Consider the following 12,658-nt stretch of genomic DNA (forward strand, 5'->3'; position numbering starts at 1 on the left):
TATATTTCTAAGCCGTTATCTCAACGCACTTGATCGCCGTTGATACCTATCCTAGACAGATCATTAGGTAAATGACACTTTCTTACTTCTTCCTCTAGACCCTGCAGCCAACCTTTCACTGAAAGTATTTTTTTTTGTTTGACTTCATGCTGTAATCAACAAAATTTTAAAACTTATCAATGCTATTTTTTTTTTTTTTTTTTTTCCCCCGTGAATGGATTAATTGTTTTCATCGTATTTTATGGTATTAAATGTTCGTTTATTATTCAGTCCCATTTTACGTTCAAGTTTCAGACTCTAATTTTAATTGAACCTTCGTCAATTCTTCTTTTGATGCAGAAAACAAATTTTTCTTCTTCTGCCTATTGTGGCAAAATTAAATTTTCTTTTGGAGATGAGGTAGTGAATTTTTTTTAAAACTATATTAATACACTAACAACTCAAAAAGGGGAAGGAAAACCCCCCTCTATCAAGAAAAAAAATTTATTGCTTAAAAATTATTGAACATTGTCAAACCAATTAATGTTGCGTCAATTAAGAAATGAAAATTAAATAACAGTTGATACAAAGTTGAAAACTGGGCACATACTTCCAAAAATGAGCAATTATTGGAATTTTCACTAAAAGCTGTACTCCAAGTTACAAGCCAATGCCAACCTCAAAGTGCACCCGTGAATAGAAATATAGGCAAGCAGGAATACAGAATAAAGTTGCAACTTGTTGCAACATGGCATCGGAACATGTCGAAATAATTTCTGTACCTTCTAATGGAAGAAAAAGCAATTTGCACTCCAAACAATAAGTTGTAACTTTTCTTTAATAAATCCAGGTTGAAACTGATTGCCACAAATGCTACTACGGATACAAATTGCCTGAAACAATAAAAATACCTAAACAAAGAGGTCCGCCCCCGAACCGCTACGCGGCCCAACCCAAGGGACGCTGCGCGCCCCCAAAGGCCGTTTCGTGCGCAGCGAAATCGTCGAAGTCGCCCGTTGGCGGTTGATGAGAAGATAATTTTAATTGAATAACAAAATGACGTCTCAAAGAAAAATTACCCGCCAAACAATATTTTTACCTAAGGACTTTCTCCTAACCCTGAATTTTATTTTTATTTTTTATTTTTTAATTTTGCAGGTTTAATGGCTTATACCCCTTTGTGGAGGTCTACAGCCAAAACCCTGAATTTTGATTCCTTCTATGAAATTCGACCTTCGGACCGTCTTATTCTCCTACCTTACCCTGCCCATCGAGCATCTTAAAAATGTTTTTATTAGAATAGAGAGGATACATTATTACAGGTACCTATCTAGTTCAGCTCATTGGATTAGAAGAGGGGGGGGGAGGAGGAGGAGGAGGAGAGAAGAGGATATTTACCCCTTCGAGATCATCAATGAATTGTATCATCCAAGTCAATCACAAAAGTGGTAATTTTTCAGTGACAGTTATGTGGCAGTTACAGTCTTAATAGTACCTAGGTAAAAGTACCATACATTTTGTGTAGTTTTTACTTATTGTATCTCAACAGGTGAACATGTATGTTAGGTATAGGTAGGCACAAAGTGGCTTCTACGTATGTATAAGTAGCTCAATTTGCAAGACTCATTTTCTCATCCATATTTTCTTTCAACTCTGTCGAATGTAAATTTTTCCTATCTGAATTACCCAGTCACAATTTTCTTACGATGAAGTTGGAAGGAAAATCTAATGAGAAGCTGAACCATGAGAATTAGGTTGATTCGGTAGGGGGCTAAAATTTTCGTTGGGCCTGTCCGGGATTTGAACCCGGGACCTCTCGCACCCGAAGCGAGAATCATACCCCTAGACCAACAGGCCATCTGATCGATCGGCCCGAAATCTCAATGAATAAGAAAAATATTTGGAAAATACATTTCACAACGTTATCAACACAAATTTTCATCACTGAACTCGGAGCTAAAGAGCTCTCCATCGACGGAAATTTTACAGTGCGCTATTTCGGGAGGGAACAGGATGGCGCGAAGCCAGGTCCAGGATAACCTGTTAAAAATTATGTGAACATCAGAGAATTAGAGTACCCTCATAGGGAGAGTTTTGCCATGTACTGCCACGATTGTGCCGCTCTCTGATTGGTTGATCTCACCGCGCGACCTGCAAAGATTACGAACATCGTTAGTGAGTACGACTAGGGATCTAGAGGCAAAGTGGGTACTCGCACATCATAGGTACATGGACCAAGAGAATAAATAAGGACTCCCAATTCCCTATGCTAACCTGTGTTAAAAACCGTTACCGCGCGCTTGCAGCGAACCTGGCAGAGGGTGCGGTGAACTAACGCCACAGCGGTCCACGATCGTACCTCTATAGTATGTTATTCCATGCAATGTTCTTTGTTTATCTATGATTTATTCATATGTTTAGATACTTTAATACATTTTTTTTTTTTTTTTTTTTTGAGTTTTTTTTTTTGGCTTCTATTCCTTTATATAGATAAGATAGGAATCTACAGCCATCTGTAGACAGAATACATTTTACTTTCGCAAACTAATGAAATAGTATAGATACATACCTTCTGCAGAGGTCAATGCGAAAGACTTTGATTTGAAGTATCTTATCAAAACACGAGCAAAGATGATTCAGTCAACTTCTGACGCAGAATCAAAGAGACTTGCTAATAATCAAATTAAAGGTAATGCTTGAAGTCAAGTATCTTTGATTTTGTGACACTCAGTTGATTTTTATCAGTACAACACTATTTCTAAATCAAAAGATTTCACTTGCGCCTTCGGCTAAAAGTACAATCCTGATTCCTGCTGCACACTGCACACACACACACACACTTCCTTTGGCTTTCTCAACAGCAGTTGAGTAAAACGGTTAGAAAAAACACTTCACATTATTACCAGTTCATGTACCCGAAGACTGACGAAGATTGAAATGAAAATGGGAAACTTTTCACACTAAACTCTTCAAAACTGCAGGGCGACCACGAGGATACGAGGATCTAGAAACTTCTATGAGCATAGAATAATACACACACACACACACACACTTCCTTTGGCTTTCTCAACAGCAGTTGAGTAAAACCGTTAGAAAAAACACTTCACATTATTACCAGTTCATGTACCCGAAGACTGACGAAGATTGAAATGAAAATGGGAAACTTTTCACACTAAACTCTTCAAAACTGCAGGGCGACCACGAGGATACGAGGATCTAGAAACTTCTATGAGCATAGAATAATACGTTAGCTTTATTATTCTATGCTATGAGCACTACTGAACTGAGTCAGGGACGAGTTCTATAGGACGCCGTTCTGTTGTGAGCGGGTGATTGCAGCGCATTCTCGCGTAGGATCCTAGTCAACTCAGAGGATCCTTCCCCTCGAACCTCGACTCATCCATCGCCCGCTCCAAAAGTGAGGTTAAGCCGGAGATTGAAAAATAACACATAAGGCGGCTGAATTCTTGAAAAATAAGTATATTTTTGGCGTTTTCCGACCCCTTTCGTCAATGTAGGACTCACCGCCTGCAATGGTACGATGAAAAATTCGATTTTTTGCAGTTATACGCGATCCTACGGATTTTAATGAAGTCCAACAACTGATAACAGCAGTGAGTTGCGAGGATCCTACGCGAGATAGCAGCACTAGTACCTGCTCACGAATTTTTACATTGACTCTTACGGGAGTCCAGGTATGGAACGCCGTTAGTGTCAAAACTCTTTTCTTGCGCGCGCGGAATTTTTTCTGGCGCGCGGAATATTTTTCCGGCGCGCGGAAAGAAAAAACCCGTTTTCGATGAAAATCTCTGAATTTCCGGATTCCGCGCCGGTTTTCGATATATTTGCGCCGTTTGTGTCAAAACTATTTTTGTCGGCGCGCCGCTTCAAATCTGTTCCGCGCGCGGAATTTTCGATATATCGATTCCTGCTCGCCGTTTGTGTCAGAACTATTTTTTCCGGCGCGGCGCTCCAAATCTGTTCCGCGCGCAGAATTCTCGATATATCGATCCCTGCTCGCCGATCGTGTCAAAACTGTTTTTTCCGGCGCTGCACCAGAAAATAATTCCGCGCGCCACTTTTTCGAATTATTTTCTGGTGCAGCGCCGGAAAGAACAGTTTTGACACGATCGGCAAGCAGGAATCGATGTACCGAAAATTCTGCGCGCGGAACAGATTTGGAGCGCCGCGCCGGAAAAAATAGTTTTGACACAAACGGCCAGCAGGAATCGATATATCGAAAATTCCGCGCGCGGAACAGATTTGAAGCGGCGCGCCGACAAAAATAGTTTTGACACAAACGGCGCAAATATATCGAAAACCGGCACGGAATCCGGAAATTCAGAGATTTTCATCGAAAACGGGTTTTTTCTTTCCGCGCGCCGAAAAAAAATTCCGCGCGCCAGAAAAAATTCCGCGCGCGCAAGAAAAGGGTTTTGACACTAACGGCGTTCCATAGTAGCCGAAAAAAAATTCCGCGCGCCAGAAAAAATTCCGCGCGCGCAAGAAAAGGGTTTTGACACTAACGGCGTTCCATAGTCCAGGGTCCTATAGAACTGGTCCCTGACTGAGTAGCAATAGTACGTCACTGCGCAGTAGAGTACCAAAACTCGTCCACGGGAATAATATCTCTGATATTCTTAATTTTCTTCTTGAGAGCAATAGAAATTGCTAGAGGCCCTTTATACCCAGAGTTAAGACAACTCACTTTTGGTTGGGCTGAAAGTGGCCTAAAAAAAAATCCAATTCTGATTGGTTCTCGCTCATGGAGGCCAAAACGAGTGCACCAAGATGGCGGCACCTCGAATGTGAACAAGAATAATGAAAATATTACCTGATTGTGGTTTATCAAGAGTAAATTTTTATTTCCATCGGTCTAAAATGAAAATAGATTAAGAAATTATTCACAAACCAATCTAATTTTCGTTTTAATTGATCAATTTGTTGATGTTGTTGTTTTTGTGTGACAGACATCGCAGGATTCCTGATCCTTATCCCTCAATATCGTGCGTTTGGGTGCACTCGTTTCGGCCTCCATGGCCAGCCAAGGCCGGCTGCCAGTCAGCTGATAATCGAGTTGTCTTAACTCTGGGTATAAAGGGACTCTAGAAATTGCTACATCTTTACAAAAATGAAAAATTATAAAAATAAATTTCATTAGGAAATTTCCAGAAATTTCATATAACACTCAGAATGCAGGATTAAACCCTAAAAACTTATGAATCTCCTAGAGTCCCTTTATACCCAGAGTTAAGACAACTCGATTATCAGCTGACTGGCAGCCGGCCTTGGCTGGCCATGGAGGCCGAAACGAGTGCACCCAAACGAACGATATTGAGGGATAAGGATCAGGAATCCTGCGATGTCTGTCACACAAAAACAACAACATCAACAAATTGATCAATTAAAAAGAAAATGAGATTGGTTTGTGAATAATTTCTTATTCTCTTTTCATTTTGGACCGATGGAAATGACAATTTACTCTTGATAAACCACAATTAGGTGATATTTTCATTATTCTTGTTCACATTCGAGGTACCGCCATCTTGGTGCACTCGTTTCGGCCTCCATGAGCGAGAACCAATCAGAATTGGATTTTTTTTTAGGCCACTTTCAGCCGAACCAAAAGTGAGTTGTCTTAACTCTGGGTATAAAGGGACTCTAGAATCTCCTTAATTCCCTTTAAACACACGTGGTAAACTGTGAAAAGGAACTTTAGAAATGCCCAGAAAGGTGAGTAAAACAGCAAAAACATAATTTTGAATTTTTTTCTCAAATCTTGGTTAAACACACAGCCGTACCGGTTGAACACCAAAATAAATTTTACGGATAAAGTAAGACGTTAGCTTTCATATTTGGAACATAACAAATTTCTCAACTATAAAGAATCCTAGTTCCCCCTAATAGTCTATCCTTTTTTGGTACAAAAGCGAGGGAGGGATCTTAAACTATCCTTGAAACAATTTAAATGATTTTTCAGAAACTAACAGTTTCCTTCGCTAACGTATTTCTTTTTTTAAATAGGAAATATTTGATAAATAAGTAGCTCCAATTGGTCTAATTGACGAATACTATTCTCTTTAAAAATAAAAACAAATTCTGTTTGAAAAAACAAGCATTTTAGACATTTTGTCGGTCGAGAGAAATTTCATGGGGAAAAAAGAAATTTCACGAAATTTCATTCGATGAAATTTCTTTTAGCAACTCTGTGCGAGAACCACGAAGACAGCAGGAAGACAGAAGAACGTAAACAAAAACACATGTAGACCACATGTACTGGTGGATTTCGCATCCATCAAGAATAAACAGGACTCAACAAATGCATCTACTCGCCCAAAAAGTAGGATTGAATCCTACTTTGAATTCAATCGCGGCGATTGGAGAAATTCCGAGAATTTCACTCGCCCGTCGCGGCGATTGACCGAATACACCTGCGTTCAAACGCCGCGATTGCAATCGCGGCGATTAATCGCCGTGTGTATCTAGGCCTTAAGCTAGAGTGCCTATATTGAGAGAGTATGGCCACTGGGTCCCATGGAGAGGCTTAGGACCCAAAAATGGCGGTGCTTTGTTTTGGTTTTTGAGGATGGGAGGGGGGTCATTGCCAACTTTTGACGGTTATCACCAACCGCACTTGCTGCCAACCTTACTCCATCTAAGATCATTTTTCTCAAAAATTGCACACGATTAGCCTTAAAAATATGTAAAAAGGTCGCAATAGTGCATTTGGGTAAAGTTCTCGTTACGATAAGCAAAGACAACTACATTTTGAATCATTTTGCATTACATTAACTTTATGGCGTCCGCCATTTTTGGGTCCTAAGGGCTCCATTCAGCCTAAGATGGCTGAGCCAATCAGAGGTGGTAACTCCAGTGGCCATACTCTTGACCTGCTGTACCTATGAGCAGGATGGAAATAGGTACGAAACAGAGCGCTTGTTGTTCTTAACATCTTATTTGCCCTGCGTTCATCATAGATTTTGGGTGAGCAGGGCATTTGACAACTCTATTAAGAATGTTAACAACTAACATTAATCATTCACATAAAAGTAAATTTTGGAAGTTGCTAATATGTACATGCAGTATGTCCTGCTTAAAATTTTGAAAAGAAAACTGGTCGAATTTTTGACCTAACATCAGAGTCAGTTGTTCAAACATCTTGAAAATTCAGGGTAGCTGATGGAGAAGTTTAAAATTACATGCTTCAAACTCTACTACGTAAAGTAAGTAAAAATTTAGACAAAATTTAGGCGAAGATCATCATAAATGGGGGATGGATTCAGAATGGAGTATGTCTATTCACAATTCCAATAACAAACTGTGCATAAATGACTAAAGGATAAGCTCTCACTTACTTACAAGTGCGTAATTGAACACCCATCAGTAGGATGATTTAACATTAAAAGGAATAGTCGTGTCGCAGTGGGTAATAAATGACTTATGGCAAAATGATTGAAAACTAAGTTGATAAATAAATAGGAATGATGTACTTGGACTTATCCATCCTTAAAAAAATGATTAATTATGATTACATTTCATAATATGAGACTTTAAAGGCTGAAAATGTCCGGTCTGTTACGCCGTCATCAACCCCGATTTTGAGGCAAAAGAGCAATTTGTGGTAATAAATCAGTACAGATCATGGATTCTTTGGCAATAACTGCCGAAAGGAGTATTCAAGAAAATTGCCATTTTGAACTGAAATGTTTATTCTAAAGCGAGAAAAGTCATAGAAAAAAATGTCACCACATTTGGCTACTTATTTTAGCAGTTGTATTAGGTGCAGTGTTAATCTCGCCAAATGGAGCCAGAAGTTTCAGAGTGGTCATCAAATTGTTCGCTAAAGTCTTCTCGACCAGACCATTAATAATAAGTCAGCTTATTTTGCAATGAAAACATTAATTTTGATGAAAACCAGTGATTCATAGGTGTGCAGCACTTATTTCTCACTACACCATATCCTCAAATTGAAATTATTCAACTAAAAGGTAGTCCCCAAAGTTTGGAAACTTTTTAGGTAGCAATAATTCCACCTCAAATCTCAAGAAATGCCAAGTTTCATCTTTTGTATTATCTGTCATTTCACATTTCCAAGTGTTGGTTACATAACTGACAGAATGGAGATGTTGCATGTGTGAGGGATTTGCGATTTGACTGTTGATTCTTCTTTAAAAGTTCGCGAGAAACACAATGGTGCCACTGGTTTTCTCTGAAATCAACTCCCAAGCTCACAAAAAGCTCTCAAGTTGAGGCCAAAATGGAGGGGATATCCCACCCTACCCTGAGAGTCCACCTCTACATCAAGACAAACTCTCCATGCAAAGACAGGGAGCAAATTCATTAGCAGGGTAGCCGTGTTTTCAGTTTTGGAGTCTCCAAATAAAGTTAGAGTCCCTTTATACCCAGAGTTACGACAACTCACTTTTGGTTGGGCCAGGATTGGGCTGAAAGTGGCCTAAAAAAAAATCCAATTCTGATTGGTTCTCGCTCATGGAGGCCGAAACTAGTGCACCAAGATGGCGGTACCTCGAATGTGAACATGAAAATCTTACCTAATTGTGGTTTATCGAGAGTAAATTGTTATTTCCATCGGTCCAAAATGAAAATAGATTAAGAAATTATTCACAAACCAATCTCATTTTCTTTTTAATTGATCAATTTGTTGATGTTGTTGTTTTTGTGTGACAGACATCGCAGGATTCCTGATCCTTATCCCTCAATATCGTTCGTTTGAGTGCACTAGTTTCGGCCTCCATGGCCAGCCAAGGTCGGCTGCCAGTCAGCTGATAATCGAGTTGTCGCTACTCTGGGTATAAAGGGACTCTAAATAAAGTGACAGCCCTGTCAATGTGGTTACTCCCTATCTTTCCATGGAGAGTTTGTAGGGATGTCGATACTTATCCGATACTTGCAAAGTATCGATACTTTCGATCGATACTTAACGATACTCGGCATCGATACTCCACGATATCGATACCATGCAGTATCGATGCCAAGACCCCAGTATCGACGGTATCGATACTTAATCTGATTTGGCCATGAAGAAGGCCTCTTTTTCTTTTTTAAAAAATTCTCTCCCCGCTATTTCATCTTCATGATGCACTGTGACAAACGACGGAGTAATCAAGTTTCTCAAGATGATTATACTTCAATAAAAATGGTAAAAGCTCAGTTCGATAACTGTAGTTAAGGGCTCAAAATAGTTGACTAAGGACGCGAACAGGGCTTTTTCGAGAGAGGCGTAAATCTGGCGGAATTTAACGGCCGACAGACATATGCACACTCAGAATCACGGCATAATTCAGAAATAGTATCGATGGTATCGATACCTCATAAGTATCGATACTTCAGCTCGATGATCGATACCGGTATCGATGCTTAGAGTCGATACCAGTATCGATACCGAGTATCGATACTTCCCTGAGTATCGACATCCCTAAGAGTTTGTCTTGATGTTGACGTGGACTCTCAGGGTAAGATGTAGGGATGTCGATACTCAGGGAAGTATCGATACTCGGTATCGATACTGGTATCCACTCTAAGCATCGATACCGGTATCGATCATCGAGCTGAAGTATCGATACTTATGAGGTTAGGGATGTCGATACTCAGGGAAGTATCGATACTCGGTATCGATACTGGTATCGACTCTAAGCATCGATACCGGTATCGATCATCGAGCTGAAGTATCGATACTTATGAGGTATCGATACCATCGATACTATTTCTGAATTATGCCGTGATTCTGAGTGTGCATATGTCTGTCGGCCGTTAAATTCCGCCAGATTTACGCCTCTCTCGAAAAAGCCCTGTTCGCGTCCTTAGTCAACTATTTTGAGCCCTTAACTACAGTTATCGAACTGAGCTTTTACCATTTTTATTGAAGTATAATCATCTTGAGAAACTTGATTACTCCGTCGTTTGTCACAGTGCATCATGAAGATGAAATAGCGGGGAGAGAATTTTTTAAAAAAGAAAAAGAGGCCTTCTTCATGGCCAAATCAGATTAAGTATCGATACCGTCGATACTGGGGTCTTGGCATCGATACTGCATGGTATCGATATCGTGGAGTATCGATGCCGAGTATCGTTAAGTATCGATCGAAAGTATCGATACTTTGCAAGTATCGGATAAGTATCGACATCCCTATATGAGGTATCGATACCATCGATACTATTTCTGAATTATGCCGTGATTCTGAGTGTGCATGTGTCTGTCGGCCGTTAAATTAAATTCCGCCAGATTTACGCCTCTCTCGAAAAAGCCCTGTTGGCGTCCTTAGTCAACTATTTTGAGCCCTTATCTACAGTTATCGAACTGAGCTTTTACCATTTTTATTGAAGTATAATCATCTTGAGAAACTTGATTACTCCGTCGTTTGTCACAGTGCATCATGAAGGTGAAATAGTGGGGAGAGAATTTTTTAAAAAAGAAAGAGGCCTTCTTCATGGCCAAATCAGATTAAGTATCGATACCGTCGATACTGGGGTCTTGGCATCGATACTGCATGGTATCGATATCGTGGAGTATCGATGCCGAGTATAGTTAAGTATCGATCGAAAGTGCGGGGAAGGTAAGACAGCTAGGAGGGTAAAGACGCGCCTTCAGCCTAGTTGATACCGCCGGATATACGAGCTAAGTGTACCCGTTTCAGGCAACAACTGGCATTTCCATTGTCTCGGTCGGTTCGGTACACTTACTGAGTGTTGCTAGGTTGCTTATCGTCTCGCCTGAAGGGTCTCTAGTCTTGCCGAAATTTTCTAATGCGCGGTCTAGATTGTATTATACGTCAATGCAATTCATTATTGCATTATTCCATTATTCTTTCTATTCTATGTGTACTATGATAACCATACAGTTGCATGGGACTGGGACTACAGGGACTATCAATTTCTCATGTACGATATCCGAATTCTACTCATCAGCCTCTTATTTCAGACATTTTTTAGTGTTCGCGTGAACTTTTCGTGCAAAATCAAGTTCTAGCTGCCCCCGTTTACTTCTTCCAACAGTTTCAATTGTGTGATTACTTATGCTATCTCTTCTCGATCTGTGCAGGCCCATGTCTTCGGTCTTTGTCTGACGATGGAGGTTTTTTTAACTGTGCCTAAAGGTTTTTTTCATGGGTATATTATCAACTAGGATGGATCCAGAGCCGTCAAGAAGAGTTTTGAGGAGCAGCTCCAATCGAAACTCCGAAGCTAACAATAGGGAACGCTCAGTGGATCTGGTAGCCATCGAGGACTATGATGATAGAAGGTTCCAATCTGCTTTATTTATTTAATTAAAGTATTTATTTAGTATTAAGTATTTATTCGAATAAGTATTTTTATACAGCTCATAGTTACTCTCACTGAGACTTTCCTGGTCTTCTGTGTCTGCATTTCCTTTGATAAGAGAATGGAACTTGCGCTTAGGTATTTCAAGCTTGGTGTAATGGGCCTGTTGCACCATTTTTTTTTTTATTGCTATGATGGAAAGAACTAAGGCTCCTAATGTCACAGGAATTTTCCCAGAGTTTTTTATCACCTGAAACCCCCATAAAATCAACTAAAAAACGCCTCAAAATTCGAATTTTTAAAACGGTCACTTTAACGCGGCAACGGATCCCGTACCCTCGTTACGTCACATCGCATGACAAACTTGGTCTTTTCTTACAAGAAATTGGCAGCCGCTTTTCAAATGTAAATAACGAGTCAATTGATGATTTTTTGAACTAAATGGAATTCAGAAATAGACTCCTTTGATGTTCAAATGCTTAAAACCTTCATTAGATAAAAAAGAACCGATGGTATAAACCCTATTTTTAAGGAAGACCGTATGTAGTCAATGGGCAATTGTTTACATCTGCCACAGTGATAACATACATGTACGTTAGCTCAATAATTAGAGTCAAGTGTTTAGCAGAGATTCTGTCCTGAGCTCCGAAGGCAGGGCAATGGTAAGACTGACGAAAAATCCTGCCAAATTTCTATCGGAAAATGTCTGGTGCGCAGTCAGGAGCATCGATGTTCCCCTTCTGCAGACTCTTGGCACTCCGCACCTGGAGATGGATTTTCTGTCAGCCCTCGCCTTCAGGTAGGGACAGGCAGGGCTAACAAAATATCCTGCGGGTCAAGACGGAATCTTTTAAACTGAAAGATCCCTTTTATGTAAAAAGAAAATCTGCACAATTGCTCTTCTTTTATTTATAGGATATAGAATTTGGAGTAAAACGACCATAAGGAATACTAAAAATACTAATAAGAATTGTCAAAATTATCCTTTGGGGCCGTCCATTAATCACCTAAGGCAATTTTTTCCGATTTTTAGACTCCTCCCCTCCCCCCCCCAAGGCACTTGTAAGGCTGGCCAAACCCCCCCCCCCCCTCATCTGCCGTTTAAATGCATACACCAATGAAAAATGGTGTTGAAACAAATCGGTATGTATTGTTTTAAACATGACTAATCGCTGCTAGGAGATCATGAAGGATAACAGTTGTACCTACATATTGAAAAAAGTAACCAATTTTTAAATGCAAAAAGTTCAGAAAAATTACAATTTAACAAAAAAATATTAAAGGTCTAAAAAAACTAAATTTGGACTAGTAAGTCTTTAAATTAACGAAATTTGGAAGAAAACGAAATCTGAGCGTTTGGCTTACGTAAGGCAGATCTGGACCCTCTCCCCCCGGTAAG

General features: G+C 39.8%; 1 protein-coding gene and 1 non-coding gene across 5 annotated transcripts in view; one reads left to right on the forward strand and one right to left on the reverse strand.

Moving 5' to 3' along the window:
• Positions 1-1,764: 1,764 nt before the first annotated feature.
• Positions 1,765-1,836, reverse strand: TRNAP-CGG (transfer RNA proline (anticodon CGG)). Its single transcript has one exon. It is a non-coding gene; the product is annotated as a tRNA-Pro (tRNA).
• Positions 1,837-10,789: 8,953 nt separating this feature from the next.
• The window catches only part of LOC109039705 (DDB1- and CUL4-associated factor 11), a 30,977-nt gene continuing 29,108 nt past the window's right edge, over positions 10,790-12,658 (forward strand). For 3 of the 4 annotated variants that reach the window (XM_019055318.2, XM_019055319.2, XM_019055320.2), the window contains exon 1: positions 10,790-11,239. In XM_019055318.2, the coding sequence (XP_018910863.2) occupies positions 11,103-11,239 (137 nt within the window). In that variant the 5' untranslated portion in view covers positions 10,790-11,102. The remainder of the gene's footprint in view (positions 11,240-12,658) is intronic. The other variant, XM_019055316.2, reaches the window with a different exon arrangement.

Source organism: Bemisia tabaci, chromosome 2, assembly GCF_918797505.1.
Source record: "Bemisia tabaci chromosome 2, PGI_BMITA_v3".
NCBI lineage: Eukaryota > Metazoa > Arthropoda > Insecta > Hemiptera > Aleyrodidae > Bemisia > Bemisia tabaci.